Genomic DNA, 13,071 nt, shown 5'->3' on the forward strand with positions numbered 1-13,071 from the left:
AGACACCTTCTATTTATTCTATGCTGCTTGGTCATTTGAACAATAATGTGGCAAGTCTGTCTTTACTGGGGTGGCTTGGCTTCCCTTTGCTGGCCAGCTGGGGTGTTGTAATGGTTTGCACTGTGGGTGTGTGGGCATGGACAAGCATGTGGGGAATAAAATGCCATGAGGTTTGTTTAGTTCGGTTGCTTCATGGCAATAGATCCAAGCGTCATATTAAGTCATCATTCTGGGAGTTCAAGCCTCTGGTGGAAATGGGGTGGATTGGGGGGGAGGGAGGAGAATGTAGCTAGAAAATCCTGCCTTAGGATTTAGCTTTCCCTATCAGGAGAAGCCAGCTAAGCAGAGGGGGAGGCGTACCTCCCACAAAATAATTTTGCTGTAGCTTGAGCAGCACTGAAATAAAAGCCTTTAACATCACTCCTCATTTGTGTGATATTGGAATTTAATAATTTCATTGATCCTTGAAGTTCAATAAGGCCTTTCATTTGTAGGACTCCTTTGCAGGCGTCAGCAAACTTCCTCAATTCTCCTTAACAGGAGGCAGGTATCTGCAGAGCTGCGAAGGGAGCCGGTGCCCACCGCAGGGTAGCTCAGCAGCAGGGCGTTGTATCCTTGTTTCCAAGTGTCCAACCTTCTTGTGCCCCGTGAACATCCCTCTCAGATAACATCCCTGTGATAACCAGGCTTTTGGTGGGTACAGGATGGCAACTACTCTATGGAAAAGTACCTTTTGGAAGTGTTTCCTGGCATCATATTCTTTTGGAGGTCTGGTTTCACTCTTGGCATCTCCCTGTGCTTTCTGGCCTGACCCTGCAGGATGAGCTCATCATCCCTGGGTCATGTGCTTTTGGGTGTAACGGGAAAAATGGGGGTTGGCAGGGGGGGAAATAAGTGGTGTCCTCATGAAATGAGGAAGAGTCATTGCTGTTGATGAAGGAGACAGTGTGGTCTTTGTAGTGGAATGCCAGAGAGTGAAAGAATGGGAAATCTGCCAGGTTTGGTATAAATGAAACCCTTTCACCCAAGCCTGGCAGTGGAGCCTGGGCTGGGTGCTTTGACTGCTGCAAGAAAGATGGAAGAAGCTGAAATTCATCAGTTTAAACATACTAAGAGTTAAAATGAATACTTGTTACAGGGAGCTTGCAGCAGCGCTGAATCCCTGGCTAATCCATCTCAGAACTGTTCAGAGAGTGACCAACCTGGGCTAAGATCACAAAGGGTGGATGTAAAAGGAAGTGTTTGAGGATTATAAGTACTCAGGCCCATGACAGGAGGCTGGCTAATATAGACATGCAGCATTAACTCATTTCCTTTTTCTCCCCTTTCTATTTTTGCCACAGGCTTTCAGGTTATTAAATTCTGTGGCTCAGCTGTACCACTCCTTGTAGACAGAAAGCTCTGAGTTTAAGACCTCAATGAAGTTTCTCATTCAAGGGGTTGATTAGAGCTAAAAATGTCGGTGGAGGTCACATTTTCTGTGTATTGAGCAGAGCAGGTGGTGCAGTTACAAGGAAATTATGATGTCTTTCTGGTGTCTGAGCAAACCTGAGTGCTCAGAAACTGTATCCTGGCCAGGGAACAAAGTGTGGTTGATCCGTGGAGGGGTGCAGGGACGTTGTTCACTTGCTTGCATATTTGTGGGGTTTTGGGGTGTGCTTTTGTTGGGGGGGGGAGTGTTTTGGGGTTTTTTGTTTGTCACACGTGTGCTGCCTCTCCTCCCCACAACTTTTGATGGGGTGTCTGTTTTTTTGATAAAAATCAAAACTGAGCATTTCATGTGAGTGAGGACAAAGGGTCAAAAAAGAGCTCAAACTGTTCCTACCTTGCCAACCTCTCACCCTGCCCTGCAGCTCCAGACAGATTAAATTTTTCAGTGATTTGTGGTAGCTGTGATTTTTTCAGAACTCTTTAAGCTCCTTCCTTTAAGTGAGATATACATCATTCCTCTTTTAGCTTCCTTCCCTCCTCTCTTTATTTCAACTAGCTTTAGGTAGATATGTGGTGCTTAGTATAACAAAGGTACAATTTTAGAAGGTATTGAATATGGGTAGATAAAAGGGAACATTAAAAAGGAAACATTGGCTGATTGCTGAAAAAGAGATGTTGAAAACTCATGAAATTTCAATGCTACATTTGTTTAAATATTTCTTACAATACGCCCAGTGTATCAGTTATAATTTTTTTTGAAGTTAAATGAGTTTTCTTGTGAGTGCAGGTGCTACTGCTGGGCTCTCCTAGGGTGGTTCCAGCAATGAAGCAGTGGCAGTTGAGTGTGCCATGGTCATGTGGCAGTGTGAAAGCCTGAAGGTGTCTTTAATCACAGATTTGATTCTGAAATGCTTTTCATAGAAACATGGAATGGTTTAGGTCGGAAGGGACCTCAAAGACCCTCTAATCCAAACCCCCTGCCACGAGCAGGGACACCCTCCACTAGCAAGGGCTGCCCAAAGCCCCATCCACAGAACCACTAGGTTGGAAAAGATATTTAAGATCATCAAGTCCAGCTGTTCCTGTCCTATGCTAAACCATATCTCTAAGTACCTCATCTAACCTTTTAAACACATCCAGGGATGGTGACTCAACCACCTCCCTGGGCAGCCTGTCCCACAGCCTGTTCCATCCACCCTGGCTTTGAGCACTGCCAGGGAGGGGGCAGCCACAGCTGCTCTGGGCAGCCTGTGCCAGGGCCTCACCACCCTCACAGGGAAGAATTTCTTCCATATATCTAATCTAACCTTCCATATATCTAATCCATATATCTAATCTAACCTTTCTTCAGTTTAAAACCTTTGTCCTATCTCTCCATGCCCTTACAAACAGCTTTTCTCTAGGCCCCCTTAGGTACTGGAAGGCTGCTGTAAGGTGTCCCTGGAGCCTTCTCTTCTCCAGGCTGAACAAGCCTGATTGTCTCAGCCTGTCTTCATAGAAGAGGTCCTCCAGCCCTTTGATCATTTTCATGGCCCTCCTCTGGACTCATTCCAACCGCTTGCTATCTTGTACTGGAGACCCCAGAGCTGGATGCAGGGCCTCAGGTGGGGTCTCACAAGAGTGGAACAGAGGGGGAGAATCCCCTCTCTCGACCTGCTGGCCATGTTGGTTTTAGTGCAGCCCAGAAAGACAACCATATCCTGGGCTGCAAGCATATTGCTGGCTCATGTTAAGCTTCTCATCAGCCAACACTCCCCCAGTCCCCCTCAGGGCTGCTCTCAATCTATTCTCCATCCAGCCTCTGGTTGTGCTTGGGATTGCCCCGACCCATGTGTAGGACCTTGCCCTTGGCCTTGTTGAACTTTGTGATGATCACATGGGCCCACCTCTCCAGCATGTCAAGGCTCCTGTGGGATGGATGGCATCCCTTCCCTCCAGCGTGACGCCACATTGGTGTTGTCAGCAGACTTGCTGAGAGACTCCTTGTCTCTTGAGTGCTGCTTGTCTCTTGATGGGACCTCAGCACCGTGCTGCTCTACCAGGGAAACTCAGCACAGGGTGAAGGCATTTGCATTTTTAACGTATCCTTTGTGTGATGAGCATGAGAAATGTCTTTTGTGTTCTTACAAGATAACTCTGCCTTGGTTTCTCTTCTTTTCAGAGAAGAAATGGGGAAGATATTCCAGTTGCTCAGACTAAAAATATCAATCACAGAAGATTTGCTGCTACCTTTAAGTTGCAAGAGGTGACAAAAACTGACCAGGACTTATACCGCTGCGTGACTCAGTCGGAGAGAGGGTCGGGAGTGTCAAATTTCGCTCAACTTATTGTTCGAGGTAAAGTTTGAATTGCTTTCATTTTATCCATTTAAATCCTCTTAATGCCAGTGCTTTCTCTTTAGACCTTTCATTTAGCCTACAGATGCCTTGATCTGAAATGATCATACAAAGATTAGCCCCGTGGGGCTTCAGAAATTGCCATAAAATGAAAGACTGGTTCACAAAACTCCCTACAATTTCTTTCCATAGAATTCATCTGTGTAAAACCCCTCATCTTGCAATGTTTGTAACATGCCTGTATGCTTTTCTGTGGAAGCTATTGGTTGAACCTAAGGTGAAAATGGCTTAACTTTTCATCATCATTTTTACAAATGTGAGACAATCCACTGTGGTTAGTTAACGAGCCCTTTTAAAATCTGTTGCCTTGAACAGACTGGTAGAACAGCAAATAATACATTGCTCTGTTACCTAGAAAAAGGAGATGTAAAAATAGTTGTAAACTTGAACCTGCCCAAGGACTGAGAGCTTTATGGAGATGTTCTATGATTATTATGATTATTATTTATGGAGATGTTCCATGATTATTATGACTTCTGAAGTAGTAGGAAGAAAATTACAAACTTGCTTTTTTTTTTCTGCTTGAAATAGTTTTGTTGCAATTCGTTGAGAAGCCTGCTGGGGTGCAGCCATAGCTTGAATGTGGGGCTGTTGGGTTGGTGATTTGTTCATGCATTTTGTGATTTGGAAGCGTGTCACCTCTCTGGCAATGGATGAGGTTGAATGCAAGAGTTTGCTCTTTGTTTCCAAAAGTCACTTGCTGCCTGGCGTGGGATAAGCTGTAAAGTCTCTCCTTGCCTACTTGTGTCACCTGCAAAACTGCCTATTTCACTCTCAGTTGTGAAGTGGTTTTGAGGTTGGGGGTCAAAGAAGAGGTGTATGAGATCTGGCTGGGGTGCTGCTGCCCGCTGTGGGGGCTGTTTTGGACAGGTGGGCGCAGGGGTCCGGCGCAGGGTTGATTGGCTCTGCTCGACTCGCTGGTCCAGCAGTCGGCTGCTTGGCCAGGCAGCAGCTGAGAGTCAGCCACTGCATCTGGGACTGGGAAAGGATGTTTGTCCTCAGCTTGCAGAAATAAAAGTAGCATAGGAAATGCTCGAAGTTATTTGGTATCTGGCATTTGCTGGCAGGAGTTTTTTCCCTGGAAGACGGGGTTGATTGCAGGCAACTAGGTTTTATGCCTCCTATATAACATCAATAAAAATGGGCTTTGCTGACCATATGAGGATTTAGACAATATGTTAACAGCTTTTTTTATTCTATAGGTGTACCCTTTATCTAGCGAAGTGCAAGACGCTCTTCATCCCAATACAATGAAATTAGTCCTGTTACAGCACGAAAACAGACTTTCTATTTCGTTGCTAAAAAGCAGGGCAAGTGGATGTGTTTATACAATAAATGATTTCTTTTTTTTAATTTTCTATTATAATAGAACAATAAAACAGTGTTTAAACCACCATTTCTCTAAAAAATGAGATAACAATATCAAGCTCCATAGTACTCTTTTTCAATGCAGCATACTGTTCTGCAGAGAAGCTTGGGTCATTTCATAGAGAATACCATCTTCATGCCTTGAAACATAAACTTGATATCTCGTTGCATATACAACAGCTATCTAGGTTTCATATTTTCAGGTTATTTTTTCTTTTTGTGTGCTTTTTTTTTTTTGCATTGGAAGCCCAAGAATTTTAAGGGGGGTTTATATATCTATACATATAATTTTTTAAGGAAAGAAGCAGAAAATAAAAGAAAAAGATTAATCTTCTAAAAACATTTTCATCTATTTGACATCGTGGCAGAGAACTAAGATTTATGTTTTACAGTAGGATTTATTGCTTTCTGTTATATTTGAAAAGCAATATACAGTAATATATTTTCTTGTTTGTCTGGATAACCACTAAATAAATCTTGTTAGCCAAAAAAGCATACCCTTAGGGATCGGCTACCCTGGTGTTAAAACTGTGCTGAAAATTAACCATAATGACAGGTCCTATATCTCAGTGGCACTTTAAAGCTGACATCCTGCTACATGGATTCAAAAGATGATAATTTTAAAGGAAATTTTTGGGCCACTGATACGAATTGCCTTTAATAAGAGCTGGCATAGTATTGCCCATTGTCAAAGATGACCCAGGGGGAAGAGTTTATTAGTGCGTTTCCTTCTAAACTGGAAGTGACAGGGCATGCTTGGGGCCTTTTTGTTGCTGTTTGTAACAAATGAGAATTTCGCTGCAGAATTCTCATGCTGAAGAGTATTGATCTGTGTGTTCTCACAGCCAGAGGAGGAGGGGGGGAAAAACCCCCCAATGAAACACAATTTACTTTGTCATGACTTTAGTATTGCTTCCAGATCCTTTTGAGTGATGATGAGGTCTTTGGTTTGTAGAATCCAAACTTTACTGACAGCACTGGTTATTAGAGAGCGAGGGATGAGGAATTGGAGTTGCTGCCCAGTAACTCAAAATGTGGGTGTTTAGGTATGCGGCCGACATCCATACATATTTCATGTCTGTTTGGACATGTGGTACTGTAATATAGGTGTGGAGGCATCCAGTGCTTTTCTGTTGGGCAGTCCATAAGTTAGTCTTACGGAAATTTCCACTTATCAAATGTGCATCACGATGAAACTTCCATTATTCATGTTAACAGAGGAATTACTTTTGGTGGAGCCATAAACTTCATTATAAATGCAGTTACCTGGGAGGGCTGGTGTACATTTAAAGACCCTGAAAGGGATAACTTGGTTACTCTGATTAATTTTTTTGAAGCAAAATCAGACTGGGATAGGATTTCTAATCCAATTACAACGTTTTACCACAATAAGTTCCAGTCAATGGTTTAATGTCTCACCTTTGCTTAGCGCTGGACTTCAGCTTCCAGCTCAGTGGCTGCATCCTATTGATTTTTGTTCTTACACAGTTTCTGGGGCATTGCTGTCGTTCTTGGATATGTGTAGAAGGAGGCTCTCCCTTTCCCCTTCCTTTTACAGGAAGCTTGGTGCTGTCATTACTGTTAGCTGACATCCTCCTGGATAGGTGTATCTGATTGCTCGTCTCTACTTTTGCTTGGTGGCCAGCAAATTGGCAATTTCTGGGAAGGTAATTTCTTGAACTCTTCAGGGTTGTCTGTACTGCAACTGGAGAGAGGCACTGGGAGGAGCAGTAGCTGTGGTATGTAAGGAAGAGTGAACAATATGACACTGACAAATTCTTTCTTTATTCTTACCTCTTTTGAGAGCAAGTGTATCATGCTTCCAGTGCCTTCCTGCTCCCTTTACTGCTTAGCAGGGAATTGTAGAAATTGAGTGCCCAAAGACATCACCCATGCCCTGACTGATGTATATCCTTGCAGTGTACAGTTGTGTAGACCTTTGAAATTACACTACCAAATAGCATTGCTCTCTCCAGTCAGTAAAGATCTTTGCCCTGGAACCAGTTCTTGTACTGTGCCATTCTTCAGAACTCTTAAAAACAAGTTAAATACTTGTTTTAACATTGGCAATGTTTAGCAGAAAGCCGTCTTGTACCTCAAGAAACAGCAAGTTTTCATAGCAGAAGGTGTGACTAATGTCTTGCTTGCCTTGATGTGTTAAAAGTGGTGATCAGGAGTAGAGGAAACTAACGTTGTGTTCTTAAGTGGTTTGTTAGCAAAACTGTAGGATAATCCTGATGTAGTTTGTTCCTGTTTGGAATGTCTTGCACTCAGGCCATCCTGTAGGGATCATGAAGAAACCACCAGTTTCTTTGACTGGGAAGATCCACTTGCATTCAAAGTCTTGTGGTTTGGGGTGGGTATTTTTATTATTATTTTTATTATTTTTATTTGTTGTTGGGTTGGCATTTTAGTGTTTGGGTTTTTGGCTGGGTTTTTTTTTTCCATGAAACAGCAGTTTTTTGCATTGAGTATAAAAAAAAATAAATCCTAAGGAAACCACTCTCTCAACTGGTATGATAAGGAATTATGCTTTATGTGAAGTGTCTGCATGCTGTCACAGAACTGCAGGGGTTAGAAGGGACATCTGGAGATCATCAAGCCCAACCCCCTGCTAAGACAGGATCTCCTAGAGAAGGCTCAGCAGCTTCCCAAGTTTGTTTTTCTTTCAGTGTAGCAACACAGTTAACAGACTAATTGTACAAAACTTTAATGTTATGCTATTAAATATTGCAAAGTGAGCAGGAAATAGTGGTGTGTTTTGTGTAGTGGATCTCCTATAGGTTAGTTGGAAGAAAATGTAGTTTAGTGTTAAAAGACAGGGAAGAAATATAAGGACCAAACCTCAGTGTGATTTAACTGATATGTTCATTAATAATCTACAAATAGCAGTTTTATTTGAGGGTTTTTTGGGCTGTTTTCTTTTTTTCACTGGATGAATGTAGATTTTTAACATTCCTTCCTCCAGCTCAAACAGCTCTTCTGCAGTGGGGTCAAAGCAAGGGGAAGCCTACACCTTGATTTATAGTTCAAATATGGAATTGTCTTCATATCCCTGGTAAAAACCAGGCAGGCAGTTTTCTTCCACATGTTTTCTTCTACCATCTTCTAACCCAGAAAGTTCTGATAAACTCACCTGTTTGTAGAGATTTAGTAATGTAAAAGAAGTTATTTTGTTTCTTAGATTTGCTTTGACTTAGCAAGAGGTCTGTCCTCAAAGTCATTTTGTTCAATTTTTGTGAGGTCTGGCACTGGTGTTTCTGCCTTTCTTGTCTGAAATCCCTGTAAGGATTTTATGTAGGAAAACTTAACAGTTTGACTGGTCCCTGGTGATGCCAGAACACTGTGGAGATGGAGTTTGCCCCTGGCAAATATTTCTCAGAGGAGCATTCTTTGTTTCTTAAGAGAAAGCTCCAAAGTCTTTCCTTTTGAGAACGTTGGGGTTTGACATTCACTTTCCAAATTTTACCAGTACTTGTTTTGTCTGGAAAAAAGTCAAATCTCTCGATTTACTACCAATGTGTGTCCTCAATTTTGTTACCTGGTTTATTTGTTTGGTGTAGTAACCATAAAAAAATGCCTGTCTAATGACATGGAGAGTGCTAGGTGGCAGAAAGAAGACAGTGTGTCAGGTAGTCTCAATATATACTCTCTCCTTGCAAACAGGCTAACTCTTTATGCACCAATTTTGCAAAAGTTGCTCTTCCTGGAGAGGCAGGAGGAAATAATTGTGACTACATTTTCAAAAGAAGCCAAAGGAGACATGGGTTTGCATGAGGAAGCAGAAGTGCAGAGTGTTTGGAACCAGCTCAATTCCATTGCTGTGTTGAGCAGTCTTGGCTGTACAAGGGCTACATTTGATATCACAGAATCAGAGTGGTTGAGGTTTCACAGAATCACAAAGGTAGAGGATGGAGTGGACCTTTGGAGATCATCTGGTTTAAAGAGACCTTTGGAGATCATCACCCTTTTAAAAGCAGAACTGTGTAGAGCCAGTTGCCCAGGACTGTGTTACTGGGGAGTGCAGTCAGCTCGCCAGAGCTGGCCCAAGGGCCAGGAGCCCAGAGTAGGGAGTGGGGCAGGGAAAGAGCTTTCTCCTCTTTTCCAGGCAGTGGGCTGCTGCTTGTTCCTGTTGGGTCTTGTGGAGACCTTGCCATGATTTGGCAGTAAAATAAATACAGCTGTAGGGGCTGTGCTACTCTGTCAAAATTGGTGGAAGCCTGTGATGTGAAGTAGTGACCTGGGGTGAACTTGGCCAGGCAGCTCCCAGCTGCAGAGGAGTTAGCTCTGTGCCAGAAGGCTTAGCATCGGCTTTGGGTAATGTTCCTCTGGGGCCTTCTGCCTCTGTGGCAGATCAGGTATTATCAGGCAGCATAAGCTGGGTATCACGGGCTCTGCCTAATCCAGCAAAGGCAAGATGTGATGTGGTCTGACTCAGCCCAGTTCAAAGTGGCCTTGCTGGTGATGCCACAGATTAAGGATTCATCGGGTGAGCGTGGTCTCACCGTTTGGGTGTTGTCCTTCCTTACTGGGAAGGTATACAGGTGAATTCAAAGAGCAAATAAGGCGCTTGGGAAATTCAAATGGCATCACTTGGAATAGCAGGATCCTTGTTTGCCTTGAGACCTGATGGGAGGGCAGCACAAAGGGAAGAACGAGGTGCAAAAAGAGCTCTTGGGAAGTGTCACTGATGGGAGGAAATAAGGGGGTTTGTTTCTTATACCTACATTTTATCCAAGTACAATGACATGAAGGTCAGTTGCAGTAATGTGATTTTTCTCATCTTAATGAGAGGTGTCTGTAGACTGCCCTATCCCATTCCTGTCTGTCTCTACAGTTATTTAAATCAAATGTGGGGGGTTATGTTGGTGTTTTTTTTTTTTAATCCCACAGCTCAGGATGGTCTGTCTCAGTTTAAATGCCATTGACGTTAAGGGGGAGGTTAAGAAAATATTTACTTAAGGGTAGACAAAGTTCCCTTCCCTGGCATCGTTTTCCAGTTTTGGGGGAAGGGGAAACCCCTCTAGGTTTGACATCTCTGTGTATTGTGCAGGGCTGTTAAAAAGTGTGCCGATGAGTAGATGCATGGTAATGATGAAAAGGAGTGCATTTGGAATTCAACGTAGATGGCAGAAAATGCAGGATGTCAGAGGAGCCATATATTAAAGGGAATTTGAATTGGAAACTGAATCCCAACCTGCCACTGGGGGCATTTTGATCATTTTGATTTATTAAACTTTTATAACAGCATTCAGATGAAGCTGAATTAAAACGCTTAGTCTTGGGTGGTTTATGGTACACAAGTCATCATGCTAGTGAAGTCTTGCCATGATCAATGTAGAGTTAATCTAAGTTCCTTTTTGAATGCAGGCACACCTGTGTGTTTTAATATGTATTTAAAAATCTAATAGCGTTCTAATACTGAATCACTTAACAAAATACAAAGTGAAGCCACCCCTGACATTAATTTTCAGCTGCATTTGAGTGAATCTTGCTATTAAATTGTAGATGAACTGCAGGAACACAAACTGCATATATATCCCTGTACCAGTTTTATATATATATAGATAAATATACATGCATTATAAAATAGCTAGCTATGGAAAACTGGCAATATTTCCTTGGAAATGGGTCATATTCCTAAAGGCATACGACATGTTATAGTCCTGTCTTGACTATCCTCCAGCTTCAGCAGCTGTGCATAGTCTTACTGAGCACCCTCTCTGCAATAAAAAGAAATCAATTACTATTAGAGTGGCACTGCAGGTTACAGGCGTTACGGGGTCACACTCAGTTTTGCAGCAGGGAGGTGATACTTAGCTGCAGATGGGGAATGATGCAAAAGATGGATGAGGCAGAGTTCAGGGAGCAGTAATGTGAGGGTCCGGCACTATCATTCCAAGCTGTCTCCGAGACGTGATGGATGGGTCAGTGGCAAGAAGCAATAATACCAGATGATGAGAGATTCATCTCCAGATCTTAAGCTCACTGTGTGCTGTCTACCTGTTGGTGTTCCAGTGGCGTAATGATTCCTGATGTGTTATGAAGAGCTAAATTACTGTACTTAAGCGACCAAACTGGTATGTTGAATTTAGGAACCCAGATTTTTTGGCAGCTGCTAGAAAAGCAAGTAGCATATCAAACGTTCCTGCACATTGTAAATTTAATTACCTCATATTTATGCATAGTACTTGTTGACAGGATCTTGTAAGCTATGCTAATATGGTTAGGTAATTTGTTACCTCCAGAAATCACTTTCCATGTGCCTTCTGATCATTATCATGAAACATGATAAATGATCTAGCCCATGAGGTGTAAATGAAAATGAAATGGATAATTGGATTCTATGTCTAAATTGTGGCTGGAATAGTTGTTGCAATTATAATGGAATTTATCTCATAAAAAATATGCTTTGCAATGTACCGGTGACCTTTCATCATGTTGGTTGGGGAGTTATTTGAGGATAATTTTAAAGAGATTACAAAAAGTTTACTCAGAATAGTTTGGATAGAAGTTTCTTTCTTTCCTAAAGAGTTTTAAATATTTGTCTGTTTAATAATTCATATTGCAGGATTATCCTGCAGTGTTAACTGCTGGAAGATAGAATATTTGCAGAGTTATATAGAAAATGGTGAGAAACATACCCACCTCTCCTGAAGTAGAGGGAAGCTTAGCTACATGCAGAAAGGAAGATTTCTTCTTGCTGAGACACTCTGTTGAATTTGGATGTGCTGGTTTGCCAGAGTGCTTGTCATTGAGACTGATATGGAACTGCAAACAGGCATGTCCGGGAGAAGATTTAAGGAGTGGTATAAGGAAAATTAATGTTTTTCTCCCCTCTGTTCCCCAGGTACGTGCATGTTGATAATGTCAGAATCTGTGCTCTCCTTCCTTGAGGAGGAAGGGTGACACTATTGTGTTTGGTTGGAAGTTTGACTTTTCAGCTCTTGTCTAAATTTTCTGTGATTTTTACAGAATTTTTTAAAACTGTTTTGTGTCCAGGGTCTCATCTCTAAAATTTCATGTAGTTGTTCATGTCTTTTTTTTCCCTAGCCATTTAACTTTTAAAACCTGTGGCATATCTTGTACTGCCAAACCCTTTGAGTTTGCCATCCCAGTTGATGTCTGTACATGGCCATAAGTGCATTTTTTTTTGTTTTATTTTTTGTTACCTTTCTGGATTCTTTGTTAGTAAATGAAAGAGGAAAATTCCACTTGTGAGCTTGTGAACTAAACAGAGACAAACCTCAGTGAGCAGCGATAGAAAAAAATGAAAGTATCTCCTTAGAAATAAAAAATTGCCTGCAATTGACTTTTATTAGATTCTAAGGTTCCTAATATAAATTATTAGGAATGGTGGTAGGGAAAAGTCTCTCAACAGTCGACTTACATGCAATCCCATTATCCACCAAGAAAAGGAAGAGGAGGATTTCAGTACAGAATATGTTCTTAACCAACGGGATCTGAAATGCTTCGACTTTCTGTGGTATTGGTTCAAGGCTTATAAAGTAGGATTGACATTTGATGAGGAGTTGTAGTGTTGGTGATAATTATTGTTCTAACTTTGTGTTAATTACTAATTTTAATAAACAAATAACAGTAAAAGTATTTTGATCGATTTAGAGTTTTTGTTGAGATTTCCCCCAAATAGATGGTTTACAACTTAATGGTATTTAAGGTTTGGGGTTGTTTTCAAATTAGTGAGCATCTTTCAAGATAATTTCCGTGACGTAGTGGGATGTTTCATTCAGATTTTTGTGTATCTATATTAGTTTTTTGCTCATTGTGTGTGTTTTCTGGTAGATCACGTAAACCAGACATGGAATTGTATGTATTTGTGGACATGAGGCAGAATACTATAGTGTCAATATTCATT

At 41.7% G+C, this 13,071-nt stretch overlaps 1 protein-coding gene across 2 annotated transcripts in view; it reads left to right on the forward strand.

Moving 5' to 3' along the window:
* The window catches only part of PTPRK (protein tyrosine phosphatase receptor type K), a gene marked incomplete at its 5' end in the record, with an annotated part of 400,356 nt that overhangs the window by 198,939 nt on the left and 188,346 nt on the right, over positions 1–13,071 (forward strand). For both annotated transcript variants that reach the window (XM_084262490.1, XM_084262491.1), the window contains one exon: positions 3,593–3,767. In XM_084262490.1, coding sequence (XP_084118616.1) covers positions 3,593–3,767 — 175 coding nt within the window. The remainder of the gene's footprint in view (positions 1–3,592; positions 3,768–13,071) is intronic.

The sequence above is a fragment of the Gallinula chloropus genome (assembly GCF_964237585.1).
Source record: "Gallinula chloropus genome assembly, chromosome: 3".
Taxonomy (NCBI): Eukaryota; Metazoa; Chordata; class Aves; order Gruiformes; family Rallidae; genus Gallinula; species Gallinula chloropus.